Source organism: Hirsutella rhossiliensis, assembly GCF_020360975.1.
Source record: "Hirsutella rhossiliensis strain HR02 chromosome Unknown scaffold00009, whole genome shotgun sequence".
NCBI lineage: Eukaryota > Fungi > Ascomycota > Sordariomycetes > Hypocreales > Ophiocordycipitaceae > Hirsutella > Hirsutella rhossiliensis.
The window spans coordinates 2,580,069-2,592,785 of record NW_025408675.1 but is presented as its reverse complement, the minus strand read 5'-3'; the positions used below and the strand labels follow the sequence as shown (position 1 = coordinate 2,592,785).

General features: G+C 40.1%; 1 protein-coding gene across 1 annotated transcript; it reads left to right on the top strand.

Annotated features, from left to right (window-relative positions):
- Positions 1–9,906: 9,906 nt before the first annotated feature.
- Positions 9,907–10,323, top strand: HRG_08231 (uncharacterized protein; the record flags this gene model as incomplete). The annotated part of the gene is made up of 1 exon (XM_044866702.1): positions 9,907–10,323. The coding sequence occupies one exon, from the start codon at positions 9,907–9,909 to the stop codon at positions 10,321–10,323; it is 417 nt and encodes a 138-aa protein (XP_044718591.1).
- Positions 10,324–12,717: the final 2,394 nt, after the last annotated feature.

Below are 12,717 nucleotides of genomic sequence, written 5' to 3'. Positions count from 1 at the left end.
GAAAAGATCTAATATATAGTCGCCTCCTTCCTAACCTTATAGAAGGACTAGGGTACTATTAAGGTTTACCTAGACTACTATATACGTATTCCGCTAATAGAAAATTAGCACCTACGTAAACTAGCGTCTAAGGCTTACCCGCTTAGCTAGAAGGATAAGGTACTAATCGACTAGACCTACGAGGACCTATACTAGAAGGGGCGTATAAAATAAGCTATAGAGGCAACCCCGTTCGCTTACCCTATATTCGTAGTCTAGAGAACTATATATAGTAACGAAAAAGGCCGAATAATAGTAGACCTACGCGCTCTTAATAGCATAGCTATCCTAGACGCCTACCTAATACTGCTCTAAGGAGATATAATCTAGAAGCTATAGGGGAAACGCTTTATTTCCGCTATAAACGCTCGGTCTTTCTTTTATTAGTTCCTTATCTATAAGGAGTATCGGGAAAGGTTTATAGTAATTAGCTATAGAGGATTAAAATAACTAACGGTAGCCCTAATAAGATATAAGAACTTACCTATATATATCTAAAGATTTATAAACTAAATCCTCTAAGAATATATAGAATATTCCTTTAGGTATATTAATAATATTATAATATACTTAGATATAGAAGATAACTACGTTTATTACCTCTAGGCTATCTTCTAACTCTTTATAGACTATAACCTAGCCTTAGCTAGATCGAAATTATTCCTAGGCTACCTATCTATAAAACTATTAGGATTTTAAGTTAATAGTATCGGCCTAATAAATACTAAAGAACGAGTATAAGTATTATAGGATATAGAGTTTCTAAATACCCTATAAGTACTAGAAAAGTAGCTTAGCTTAGTTAACTAGCTATAGTACTTAGTAGCCTACTTCTCTTAAAGGGTAGAGGCGCTCTAGGTTCGGAAAACGGCGATACTTAAGGAAGTATAAGATAGTTAAGCGCTACCTAAAGGACTAGTAAGGAATAGATATACCTCTAAGATAACGTACTAACCTTCCTTAGCGGAGGAATAGGCCTTCTAAGATATTATAAACGCTTTTATAGAACTAACGCGGCTATACTATTTCGACCTACGACGGCTATTATTCTTATAAATCGACGCTAGCCGTAAGCTAGGCTTTATAGTAGTAGCCTTCTACCTCGTACTAAGGGTAGACTAGAACCTAGGAAGGACCCCGCCCTAGACGAGTATCTAGCTAATCCTTTACCTTAGTAAACGCTTAACCGGCGGAGAACCTAAATACTAGCTTATAGAACTTAAAGTCGCCTATCTTTCCTTGGCTTATTAAAAGCTCTGGTCGTATATTATCTCTACCTTACTACTAAAGGTCGTTATACTAACTAACTACGCTACTACGAGCGTAATCTTAAAGTAAATATCGTTATTTACTATTAGTATAAAAATAAATAATCGGCTTATACTCGCTTTATAGTACCTTAGCTAGTTTCCCTTAAAGGTCTACTATATTCCTAGAACCGTAAATATCCTTACCGATATACTATCTTAACTACTATCTATAATATCTAGGAAATACGAACCTAGGGAATTAAACCGCGTTTAAGAAGATAAAGTACTAGTCGAATATATATACGTAGTTACGGAATCCTTTATCTAACCTAACCTACGCCGGAAGATCTAGGAAGTATACGTAGAAGAACCTAGGTAGGCTAGTATACTAAAGTAGCTTAGAAGCGATAAGTCCTAGGTCGGTCTCCTATTCGTTAAGCGGAACGGGTTACTTTACCTAGTTAAGACCTAAGGTCGTTACTAGCTTTATATCCCTACTACCTACGCTAAGGAAATTATCGCTAATAACTATACGCGTAAATTCTACCTTAGATAGCGAAGGATATAGGAGGAATTATCCTCTACGTTTACTATTACTAGCCTTAAGAAGCTTATTAATAGCTTTATCGATAAGTATAACGCCTATTATAGGAACTAAACTAACTAGTTAAAGGCCCTTAGCGAGTTAGTTCTAATTACTTCCCTAGCCTTACCTTTCTATATAATCGCTATAGATTTCGTAATAGGGCTCTTAGATATCCCTATAGACTAAACTCTATAGATACTACTTATAAGGGTCTACTATAATATACTACTAATAGTAACTAATAAGTTCTCGAAAATAGGGCTCCTTATCATAGGCTATTATTAGTTTACTACGGAGGACTAAGCTAAGGCACTATTTACTAAGTTAATATACTATAACTAAGGGATTCCCGCTTAGATTATTTCTGACTAGGACCCTAAGTTCCTTTTAGCGTTCTAGAAGGGACTATAGATAGTATATAGGTCTAAGTTACTAGTATCTATAGCTTAGTATCCCTAGACTAACGGCTTATTAAAATAATATAACTAAGTAGTTAAAACTATACTTTAGTTCTTTACGACTAACTTCCTATCCTATCGATAGGTAAACGCGTTACTATTACTTTAATTTACCCTTAATAACTCTTACTCCTTAGTAATCGGCACCTCTTTAAGCGAGCTACTAACCGGGATATAGATAGACGATAGTAAGCGATACCTTAGGGAAGGCCCCTTATAGATAGATAGGGAGATACTCTAAGACTAAGCTAGGATCTCGATCGCTCTAGCCTAGGCGGGAATAAAGAAGCGGTATAACGTAAAGCACTAAGCGCTAGAGTTTAAGCTTAGGGACTAGGTATAGCTCTAGCTAGGGAAAGGATATAGCGTAGCTAATAGACGAGTAGCGAAGTTAAAAGAGCGCCGTATAAAACTATTTAAAGTCCTTAAATAGATCGGCTATCTAGCCTACCGCCTTAACCTAGCCGGATCCTTAAATATCTACGACGTCGTTTCTATTATATAGCTATAGCCGGCCGAACGACTAAACGCCCGACCTAGCCCGGAACCTAATACTAACTACTAGGAAGTTAAAAGAATCCTCGACTTTAGAACTTATAAATATAGCTAAGGGACTACTTATATAGAATACCTCGTTAGCTAGAAAGGCTAGCTAAGTAGCTATAATTCCTAGGTAGCCGCTAAGGATATTATCGCTAAAGACCTTATTAAAGAATTTAATATATAATAAGGAGCGTTATAAGGTCGTATTACCTATACTTAGAAGCTCTACGCGCGCGCCGTATAATAGTATAAGCCGCTATAGTTAAAGGAGAAATAACGGTATATAGTACGCGCCGTTACCGTTCGTTCTCCTAGAAGTCTAGGGATAGGTTAACTAGCTAATAAGTATTAATAGGCCGCCTATAGCGAATAGTAATCTAATATTATATTTTAGTACCTATATGAATTTTATTTTAGGAACCTAATTTCCCTATCCTTTTATACTCCCCTTTCTATACTAAACCGCGCCCCTCTTATACCTATATTTAAGGTTCCTACTATTTAAGGCTATAAGTATTATAGTAAGGACCTAGTATTTTACTAGTATTTCTCTAACTAAATCTACCGCTAACCGCCGCGCTTAAGCCTCGAGGGGTTTTAATAAGTAGTTTAATTATATAGGAATAAAGCAAAGCTCCTCCGAAACCTTAAGTTTAATATAGCCGCTTTTACTAAGTAGAAGCGGGATAATTATAGTATATATACTAACTACCGCGACCTCCTTACTAAAGAAGGATATAACCTTAATATAGGCCTAGTAGAAAACGGTATATACTATACCCCGCTATCTCTTCTCTTATCTAAAGCCCGCGACCTATATAACTATAACTAGCTATACTTCTCTATACTTTATAGCGCCGCTACCTATCGTAATACTACTATAACTCTCGTAACTACCCGAACTAGTAGGAATATAATATTAACTATCCGACTATAGTAGGTTAGCGCTTCCTATCGCTATAATCCTAGTACTCCTTTATACTTTCGCTTTAACGACTATACCCTATCGCTATTAAGCTTTAGTAATTTATCTAGCGACTCGCTACTATTAGTCTCCGGTATTATAGGAAAAACCCTTAGTATCCCCTATAACGCCCGCGGGTAGTTCGCCCTATCGTTTAATAAGGATAAACTTCTCCCTCTATCGCTACGCGACCTAGATAGGGCTATCTTCCCCGATAAAACTAAGACGATAACTAGCGCCCTTAGAACCGCGTAGATCGCTACTATCTTAGCTAACGTCGTTAATAAGCTCCTATCTAGATAAGTCGCCTTTATAGACGCCGAGATACTTAAGATTATCGCTACTATTACTAGCGCGAAGTGCCTTCCCGCCTATCTAAAGATATTCGAGGCCGCCGCTATAGAGGAGCGCGAGGCTACTAGTATACTAAGAACCTATAAGTTTAAGGAGAGCCTTAAGCGCACCCCGGTTAAACCTAAAGGATCTAGTATAGTAGACCTTACCTTTAACGAGCTATTAGGAAACCTATTTACTAGACGCCTACTCGCCGCCGCCGCGGCCCCGCCCTCTACTCCTTTTAAACGGGCTAACTTATTCGCCGAGGAATAGGCCCCGATACTAGTCTAATAGAAGCTTAACCCCTTCTAGGTTCTAAGCTATAGAAAACCTAGACTATTCCCTATTATACCTTTTATAGTATACTACGATAACCTAGCCGATATAAACGGCTATATAGGCATCGTTTACTTTAGGTCGGAAGTACTAGTCTATAAAGCCCTAGACGCGGCCGTAATTTAGGTAAATCTATTCGCTACTATCCGTAAGGAGGCCGACGCCGACCTCTTACTTAGCTAGTACGCCGCCCTCGCTAGAGTGCCCGCCGGCTTTATCTATCGGTTTACTTTCGCCGCTTACCTCCTAAACGACTCGCCTAAGCTCGCCGCGGTATATTAAAGAGCGGCCCGCGTCGGCCCCCTTCGTACGCTAGTAGCGGCCCGCCCCTATACGGCTAACGTAATAGCCTATTTTAACTTATTAGACTAAAAGTTTACCGATATATACCTAGGTAGGTTCTAGAACCTAGGCCTAACTATATAGGTACTAGTAGTAGCAATCTATAACTAGGTTCTAGCCTCTTACGATAGACTAGCTATAATACTCCTAGTAAAACCGGCCCTAAATAACGCCTATAGCGTGCCTATCTATAGAGCCTTTAATATATAGGATGCCCTAGATAACGTGCTAGTAGGCCCTAAGGATCTAATAAAGGAGGAAGCTAAGAAGGAGATTACCTGCCTTACCCTTACCCCTATAGCGTAAGATAGTCGGTTATTAGTTTAGCCTTATTATATCCCTAGTCCTAGTCGTTTTTTTAACTAGCTTAGCTATAGAGCGCCCTTAGTTATAATTAGTTTTCCCTAGCTTAGCCGCTCTACGCTCCCGGCCTTACTTATTTATTACCCCGGCTTAGCTACCTAGTACCCCCGGTTTTAATAGTATTTTACTCCTAGATTAGCCGCCTCGCGCCCTTAGTATTAGTCGTACTAGGTTACGTCTTAGATAAGATATAAGTTATTCCCTATACTAACCTTAGAAATCTATATAACTTTATTACGATTCCTTATTAGCGCGACTCTTACTTAAATACCGCGGGAGACTAATAAGGATATCGGTTAATTCTTTCGCCCTAGGTATTTATTACGGGATACCTTATAGTCGATAATCTAAATACCTATAACGATATCGGCCTTCCTTAAGGAAGTTACCCTTAACTCTTTAAGGCTCCCTATAGAAGAAAGAACCTAGAAGCTACTAAGTAAACTCTAGGAAATTACCTAGAAATCCTAGAAATAATAACTAAGCGGATTATATAGATATTTTATAGAGATTTCCCTTAGGGATATATTATATAAGGAATATACTATAATTTCCTAAGTAATAATAGCTTCTTAGGGATTATACTAATATTTCCCTAAGAAGTTATTATAAGAATATAGCGGGGAAATTATAGAGAAATACCTATACTTACCTAGGGAAAATACTAGGAAATACCGCTAATACGCTATACTACTATCGTATAATTATAAGGTTAAGATATTACTTAGTTAAAACCCTAAGTAAGGTCTTACGCTCGCTATAGTATATATAGAAGATAGAGAACCTGCTAGATCTTAGGCGGGTAGAGAAGAATATAGATAGTTATTACTACTCTTACTTTAACTTATAAGACTAGTAGCTAGTTTATATTTAATATGCGTAATAACGTATAGTAGCTAGTCTATATAATACGTTTAATTACGTATAGTAGCTAGTCCGTTTAATTACCTATTAAACCTATACCGGATCTAGGTAAACGGTAAGGTTAACGTACTAGCCTTATACCGAGGGACTAGTATATAATACTATATTACTATTAATAAGGTAGAGTTTTAACTAGAGTTCTTAGGCTTAGTACTCTAAGCTTATATAGGCGATATTAAATAAGGGCGTAGGGTTAAGGTAAATAATAAGCTTATAGCGCTTATTTATTAATATATAGTAGTTAGTATACTTAACTTAATATATCGTTAGGCGGTCGCTAATAAAAAGGTTAGATAAAACTTATAATTATAAACTTCTATATACCTATAGTCTTAAAAGACTTATAATAAGCTATTTTAGCGGCGTTAAAAGCCTCGGCTAAATACTATACTATAATAGTAAGATAGCGCTAATTAGCCTCCTTAAAAATAAGTATACTTATATCTAAGCTATTATCCTTAGTATCCTTATTACTAGTCTTTAACTTATTAAGCTTATATAAGTACTTTATAATAGCGACTATATTAGCTTAGTTACTAAATATAAAAATAGCGGCCTTAAGAAAAATTAGCTTATTAATTATAATATTTAAAGTTAAGAGGAAACTTACTTAGTTATAAGTCGCGGTTTATCTATAATACTACTAATAATATATTAAGGAAACCCTTAAGAAAATATAGCTAATTAAAAGCACCTTAATAAGCTTAGGCTTAGTTATACTATACTCCTTAATAGCCGTCCTAAAATAATATATATATTAAAGCTTATAAGAGATAACCCCTTAGGCCTTAACTAAGTAAGCTTTAGCCTTAGATTAAGTACGCTTCTTTATAAGAGCGCAACCGCTTTATACCGCCGCCTAGGTACCCTTATTTCTAGCGCTATTATTCTTAGGTTTATTAATAAGAGTAGTTAAATCGCGGCCGTTTCTATTATTACCGTTATCGTTATCTTAGCCCTTATTTAGCTAGGTATTAAGATTATCTTAGCCTTTATTTAGCTAAGCCTTATTATTAATATCGGCCTACTTATTTTAAGGAGCGGCCTAGATAATAATCTCTTATTAGCTAAAGCCGCCCTATTAAGATAAAGTAGCTAGGTTATTAATACTTACTTAAAAGCGCTTAAGTATAGTCTCCTTACTAGCGTTAATATTACTAATAAAGGTAATAAACTTATAAGTTTCCTAGCTTATAAAGGTAAGCTTATTAGTAGTTAAAGTTAAGGTATTTAGTAAGGTAATAAGAGTATAACCCTTACTAATATTAGGTCCTAGACTAGAAGTTTCTTAGGGCTAGAATTCCCTTATACCTTTCTTAGCTTTCTTTACTAAAGGGGAACTAACGTTACTACGAGACTTTTAAGCTAATCGCTTATACTTTAAGGGCGAACCTACGGCTACCTACTCTTATATATAGTATAGGAAATTAGCGTTATAGTTCTTTATCTTCTTTAATATAAAAGGTATTATTATTAGTAAATCGTTAATAAAAAGTAATATAAAAAGGTATAAGGGATTAATAAAAAAAGGTATAAAACTCTATAATAATTATAAGTAAAAGAGTTAAAGAAGAAAATAAAATAAAATAAAGTAAGAGATATATATATATACTTTTTATATTATAATTACGCGGCCGATATATAGGCAATATTATAATAGTTACTTAGCGGTAACTATTAGTATAATAACTATTAACGTTATAGAGTATAGACTAATATATACTTATATAAGCGTATATATATAATATATAACCGAAACTACTTCTCTTTATAACTAAATATATATAGTATAGCGAAAGTAATATATATTAAAGATATAGCTAAGATATTTATATAAGAAAGGAGAAAATTATAAAAGCACTACTAAGAGGTATAGGCTAATAAAGCACTTAGGTATATAGTACTAATATATTAGTAGGGTATTAGTAAGGAATTATACCTACCCCGCTTATATATTATAGACTACTCGCTACTTTAATTAAAGAGGAAAAATCCTTTTTTTTATAAGCTTTAGTCTTATAATAAGGAGAATATAATATATATAGCGTAGTACCTTTAGCTATCTCTACTACCTAACTAATCGTACTATAATATATATTCCCTTATACCCCCCCCTTTTTAGGTAATTTTTATACTAATTACTACTATTAAGACCTTAACGAGCTATTACTATAAATCCGCGACCTTAACGTTATTACTATTATACGCGGCTAGCCTTATAATAATAAGCTACCTATACTAAGCTCCCTTATAGCGAGGGTATTAGAGATAGTATTATAGATAGTATTATAGTTATAGCCGGCTATAAGGGCATCCTAGCTACTTAATTTAAGTTAGGCTAGCTTAAAGCGGCTTACCGTAAGCGTTCGAAGGCGCCGGGGGCGCGACGAGCTTAATAAACTTAGTTATAGCCCCCGGTCTCTCGTAGCGTTATAATAAGGATTAATAGCTCGAGGAAATATAAGGGGAAGGGGATTAAGAGGAGGACGCGGCAGGAGGGGCGCGCCACCGGCTTCGTTAGGGCAGCCGGCTTCGTCAGGGCAGCCGGCTTCGTTAGGCGTTAGAGGGATCGTTGAGTGGGCGCCGCCGCCGCCGCCTATATAGCCGTAAGGGCCAAGGAGGAGCCGGATCAATTAACGGGCCGATTATTGCAACTTCGAGCTCAAGGCCCGGAAATGCGTTATTTAAGCGAATTAAGAGGCATGCGTTATATGGCCTTTATTGCCTCTTATATATATGCGGGTTGTGTGTGTGTGCGGGCGGGCGCAGGCGCGGGTGCGGGCATTTAGGCGGTATAGGTACTTGCCAGGCGCGCGCGGTATAAATAGGCGGGGCGGGCTAGCCTTGGTATGTATCTTGAAAATAGGTCGAGTGTGCAAACAGCAATATGCTATTGTGTAAATAGCAATACTCTAAATAATTACCTTTTTTCCCCCGGTCGGCGGCCGATTTTCAGGCCCCCAAGTACGGGGCAAGTGTCACACCAAGTACTCCGTACTATGTCATTATCAATGCCACCTGTGTCCATTTTTGATATGCATGCAGTGCAATCTCTGCAGGTCCTTTTGCGTCAAGGAGGGTATTTTTATATGGAGCAGTGTTGACCGATGGTTCATTCCTTGCAGCCCCACCTGGTTTGCCCAGTATCTTTTATATATATATATATAGTCTTACTATTTGCATAGACATATTTCTCTATTTACATAGAATTTCTTAAAATCCTCCTTTTTAATTAGTGGCTTAATCCGCTTAGTAATTAGTACTCCGCCGCGTGTATTTTTTAAGTCCCTCAAAAGTCGCGATCTTGCACGTCGCACTCACCTCGCGCGAGGGATAAACCCCCACAGTAATTAGGGCCCCTCCCCAAGGGGGACCCCTCCCCTACTAGCTCGGGTGCTCGGGTGCGCTTGTTCGTAATCGAGGCCTTCTTAGTAGGTACCTAGGTAAGGCAGCTAGGGGAAGTATAGGCAGTACCTTAAAGTAACTTTAAGGTACTTTAAGTTTAGGTGCTCTATATAACTCTGGGTAAATAGAGAATTTTGTCTGTGCAAATAGTAAGACTCTCTATATATATATTTTCCATTACGCTTACCCGTTGGCGGTCTAGACTATGACGCGGTAGGGGCTTGCCCCCTGCTGCTACTCTTTTCTATATAAACAAACGTACCAGCCCTTTACGTTTTGAAGACCAACCGGAATGTCTGCACAGCCCAATTCCTCGTCCATTGGATACCGTTTCAAAATTACATCAATTTAGCCAGTACCATGTCAGCGTTCGGAGGCGTTCAGGGCTACGAGACGCTGACCTCCGCTCGACAGCAAGATCGGCGCATAGCCCAGGGCCTCGCGCGGAACCCTTCTAAGACGCCAGAGCATTTGACCCGAGTTTTGTACATCTCTCCACATGGCAATCAAGAGTTTGAAATGTTCGTTCACGACATAAGTGCCGAATACCATCAAACCATCAGCCAGTCCCCACTAGGTGGAAGCGACATCATTGGCGCTGCTCAAATGGGAAGCCTCCTTTACAGGACCAGACTGGGCACGATGAAAAGACCTACCAGTGATCTTAGCAGCACAGCTCGATACTTCGTTAAGGCCAGATTCGATGCCGATCTCCAACCCAAGCTGAGTCTGCAGAAGAGAGTGACCCCAGGCGAAAGTTCAGAAGCGACTGTGTGAGTGTTGATCAGAAAACTACCTTATGTCTGTTTACTAAAGGAAAGTAAGTTCGCGACTAGAATCGCCGTCCGTATTCGAAGTTCGCCTCAAAGATTTTACTAGCATCGTTTCGTCATTGCCTGCTACGGAAATCGCTTCGAGCGACAGGAGTAACACCCTCCCTTTTTTCTCTTTTGAGCAGCGGTCTGGCTTGAAACAGCTCCAATGGCAGATTCTTCCTATGAAAGATGGGCCTTTGAGATACTCGCTAGTCGAGTTTGATAATGGGGGAGCGTCGTCATCTGATGAAGAGTCAACCCTGAAGCCCGACATAGTTCACGCAATCTATCACCACGCAGGACAAGGCGATTCACTATCTATACCAAACAGCGAGGGAGTTTTACTCTTGCCTGAGGACGAGACAGAAGAGGGTTCTAGGGTCGAGCTTTTAACGGTGGCTACTCTGCTAGGTGTGCTGTGGAAAGTTCGCGGCTTTGCTACACAACAGCAACACGAAAGTGTATCTCATAATGTCAAGAAAACACTTATGCAGCGTATTTTCAGCATAAACTGATTTGTTTCTTGGGGCGCAATGCGCAAGGTGAAGAATATCTATCTATGCCTTTGCCTTGAGGAACGAGGAACAACGTGACGAAAGGATCTTTGCCTTGAAAAACGAAGAGACGAAAGGATCCTTCTTCCGCCCCCCCCCCCCGCGCCTTTCGTAGGTACGGTCCGGCGGCCCGTACTGATCTGTCCTCAAACTCTGTCCACTGAGCAGGCTCGACCTTCGCCCAGTGAGCCTGCGGCTGTTGTCCGCGATTCAGCTGCCATCAGCCAGGAAGTTGGCCCCATCTGTGAGACGTCAATGCCGCGAGTATCGCGCCAGCTTCGACGGTAGACGGCTGCCTAAAGCCTGCTCGGTTAATAATATAGCCATCGGTTGCGAGCATCGGTACCCTAGCGAGCTTAATAACCTCTCTCCCGTCGAGGAGAGACTTGTTGCCCTATATACGCCCTTTAGCTATATTACTAAGTTTATAGTCGATAATAAGACCCGTTTAGGAATTAGCTACCGTAAGCACGTAAAAGGATATATCGTTGTTTTTCCGAATAAAGTAGACGATCTTATAGCTATAGTTCTTCCTTATCCCTTACTATAAGTTATTAAGAATATCTACGTCTCTTAGAGCGGTTCGGCTAAGCCTAGCTCCGTAGACGTTAGATACCTACTTTAGGTGCGTAAATCTCGAGTAGTAGCTACCCTAGCATAGCTATAGAGGAATAACCCGCTTTACGAGGATATCGCGATTAACTAAGTAAAGATAGACGGCTAGTAGTAGGGTCGTCGCCCCCCACAGCTCTCGACAGACCAAGATCTGATGCCACCGCCATCTTTCCCTCCTTTGCCGAAATGCCACGGATGGACGAGAATTATGTGGGATCAGCTCCCGCTTCTCCATCCGCCGGTGCGGAAGGAGGTGGATGGAGACTTTGACTGGCATTGGGCCATTATCTACGAGTTCGTACCGGGAGCTATGCAGGATTTGGCCATTGGCCAAATCCACCTCGATTTCTTTCATGCGGTTGGGTTTGCCTTGGAGGCGTACAAGCCTGACAATTGGCATGGGGGCAGGCTGATCGACTTGAACGATATTTGCTCACCATTTACCAGGGGTTGGCGTGGGAGTTCAGTCCGCCATCGCGAGGCCAAGGAATGATTCTGGATGTTAGATTTTGTCCGGGGTCCTGCCATACACCGCAAGATTATTATACGCCGGCCGAAGAATAACTTACATCCAGGGCGAGACAGGCCAGACGAGAAATGACCGCATTTCCTTATGCCGCCACGTGTCGCGTAGCCGGACCGATGTATTCGCACGTGCGGCTCCTATCAGGCCGCTTCCCCGCTGCCCAAAAACATTGCCCCAAGCATCACCCAAGAGCACCAAATAACGCGTCTATTTCATATTTCATAGTCGTGCCCCTTGAGCTCCGGCCGATCGGGCTGGCATATTTGAGCCAGTTTAGTTAGCTCTCTCCTAACTCACCGATTAGGTCGCAGTTTTTGGCAGGTCTCCCTAAGGTGTAGTTCCAGTTCATAGAAACCGACCGTTAGGAATCGTAACTGTACATGCCCGATCCACGCAATATTCTTGTTATGGACAAGAGCCAAGTAAACTCCGTGTCTAAACAGGTTGGTCGATGTCTCCCCATTGTTAGACCGGTCGAAGAACCTGGCTGGATCCTGCCAGGACTTGGAGAAGTGTAGCTTGACTACTTCAGGCAATGGATTAAATGTCGGGGATTTGGCAATCGGCTCGGGGGGCTGCGGCGACTCGGGAGACCAAGCTCTGTTTCTCACAGAGTGAAAACATTCGGATGAAGGCCTTCCCGTTGAAGCCGTACACGACG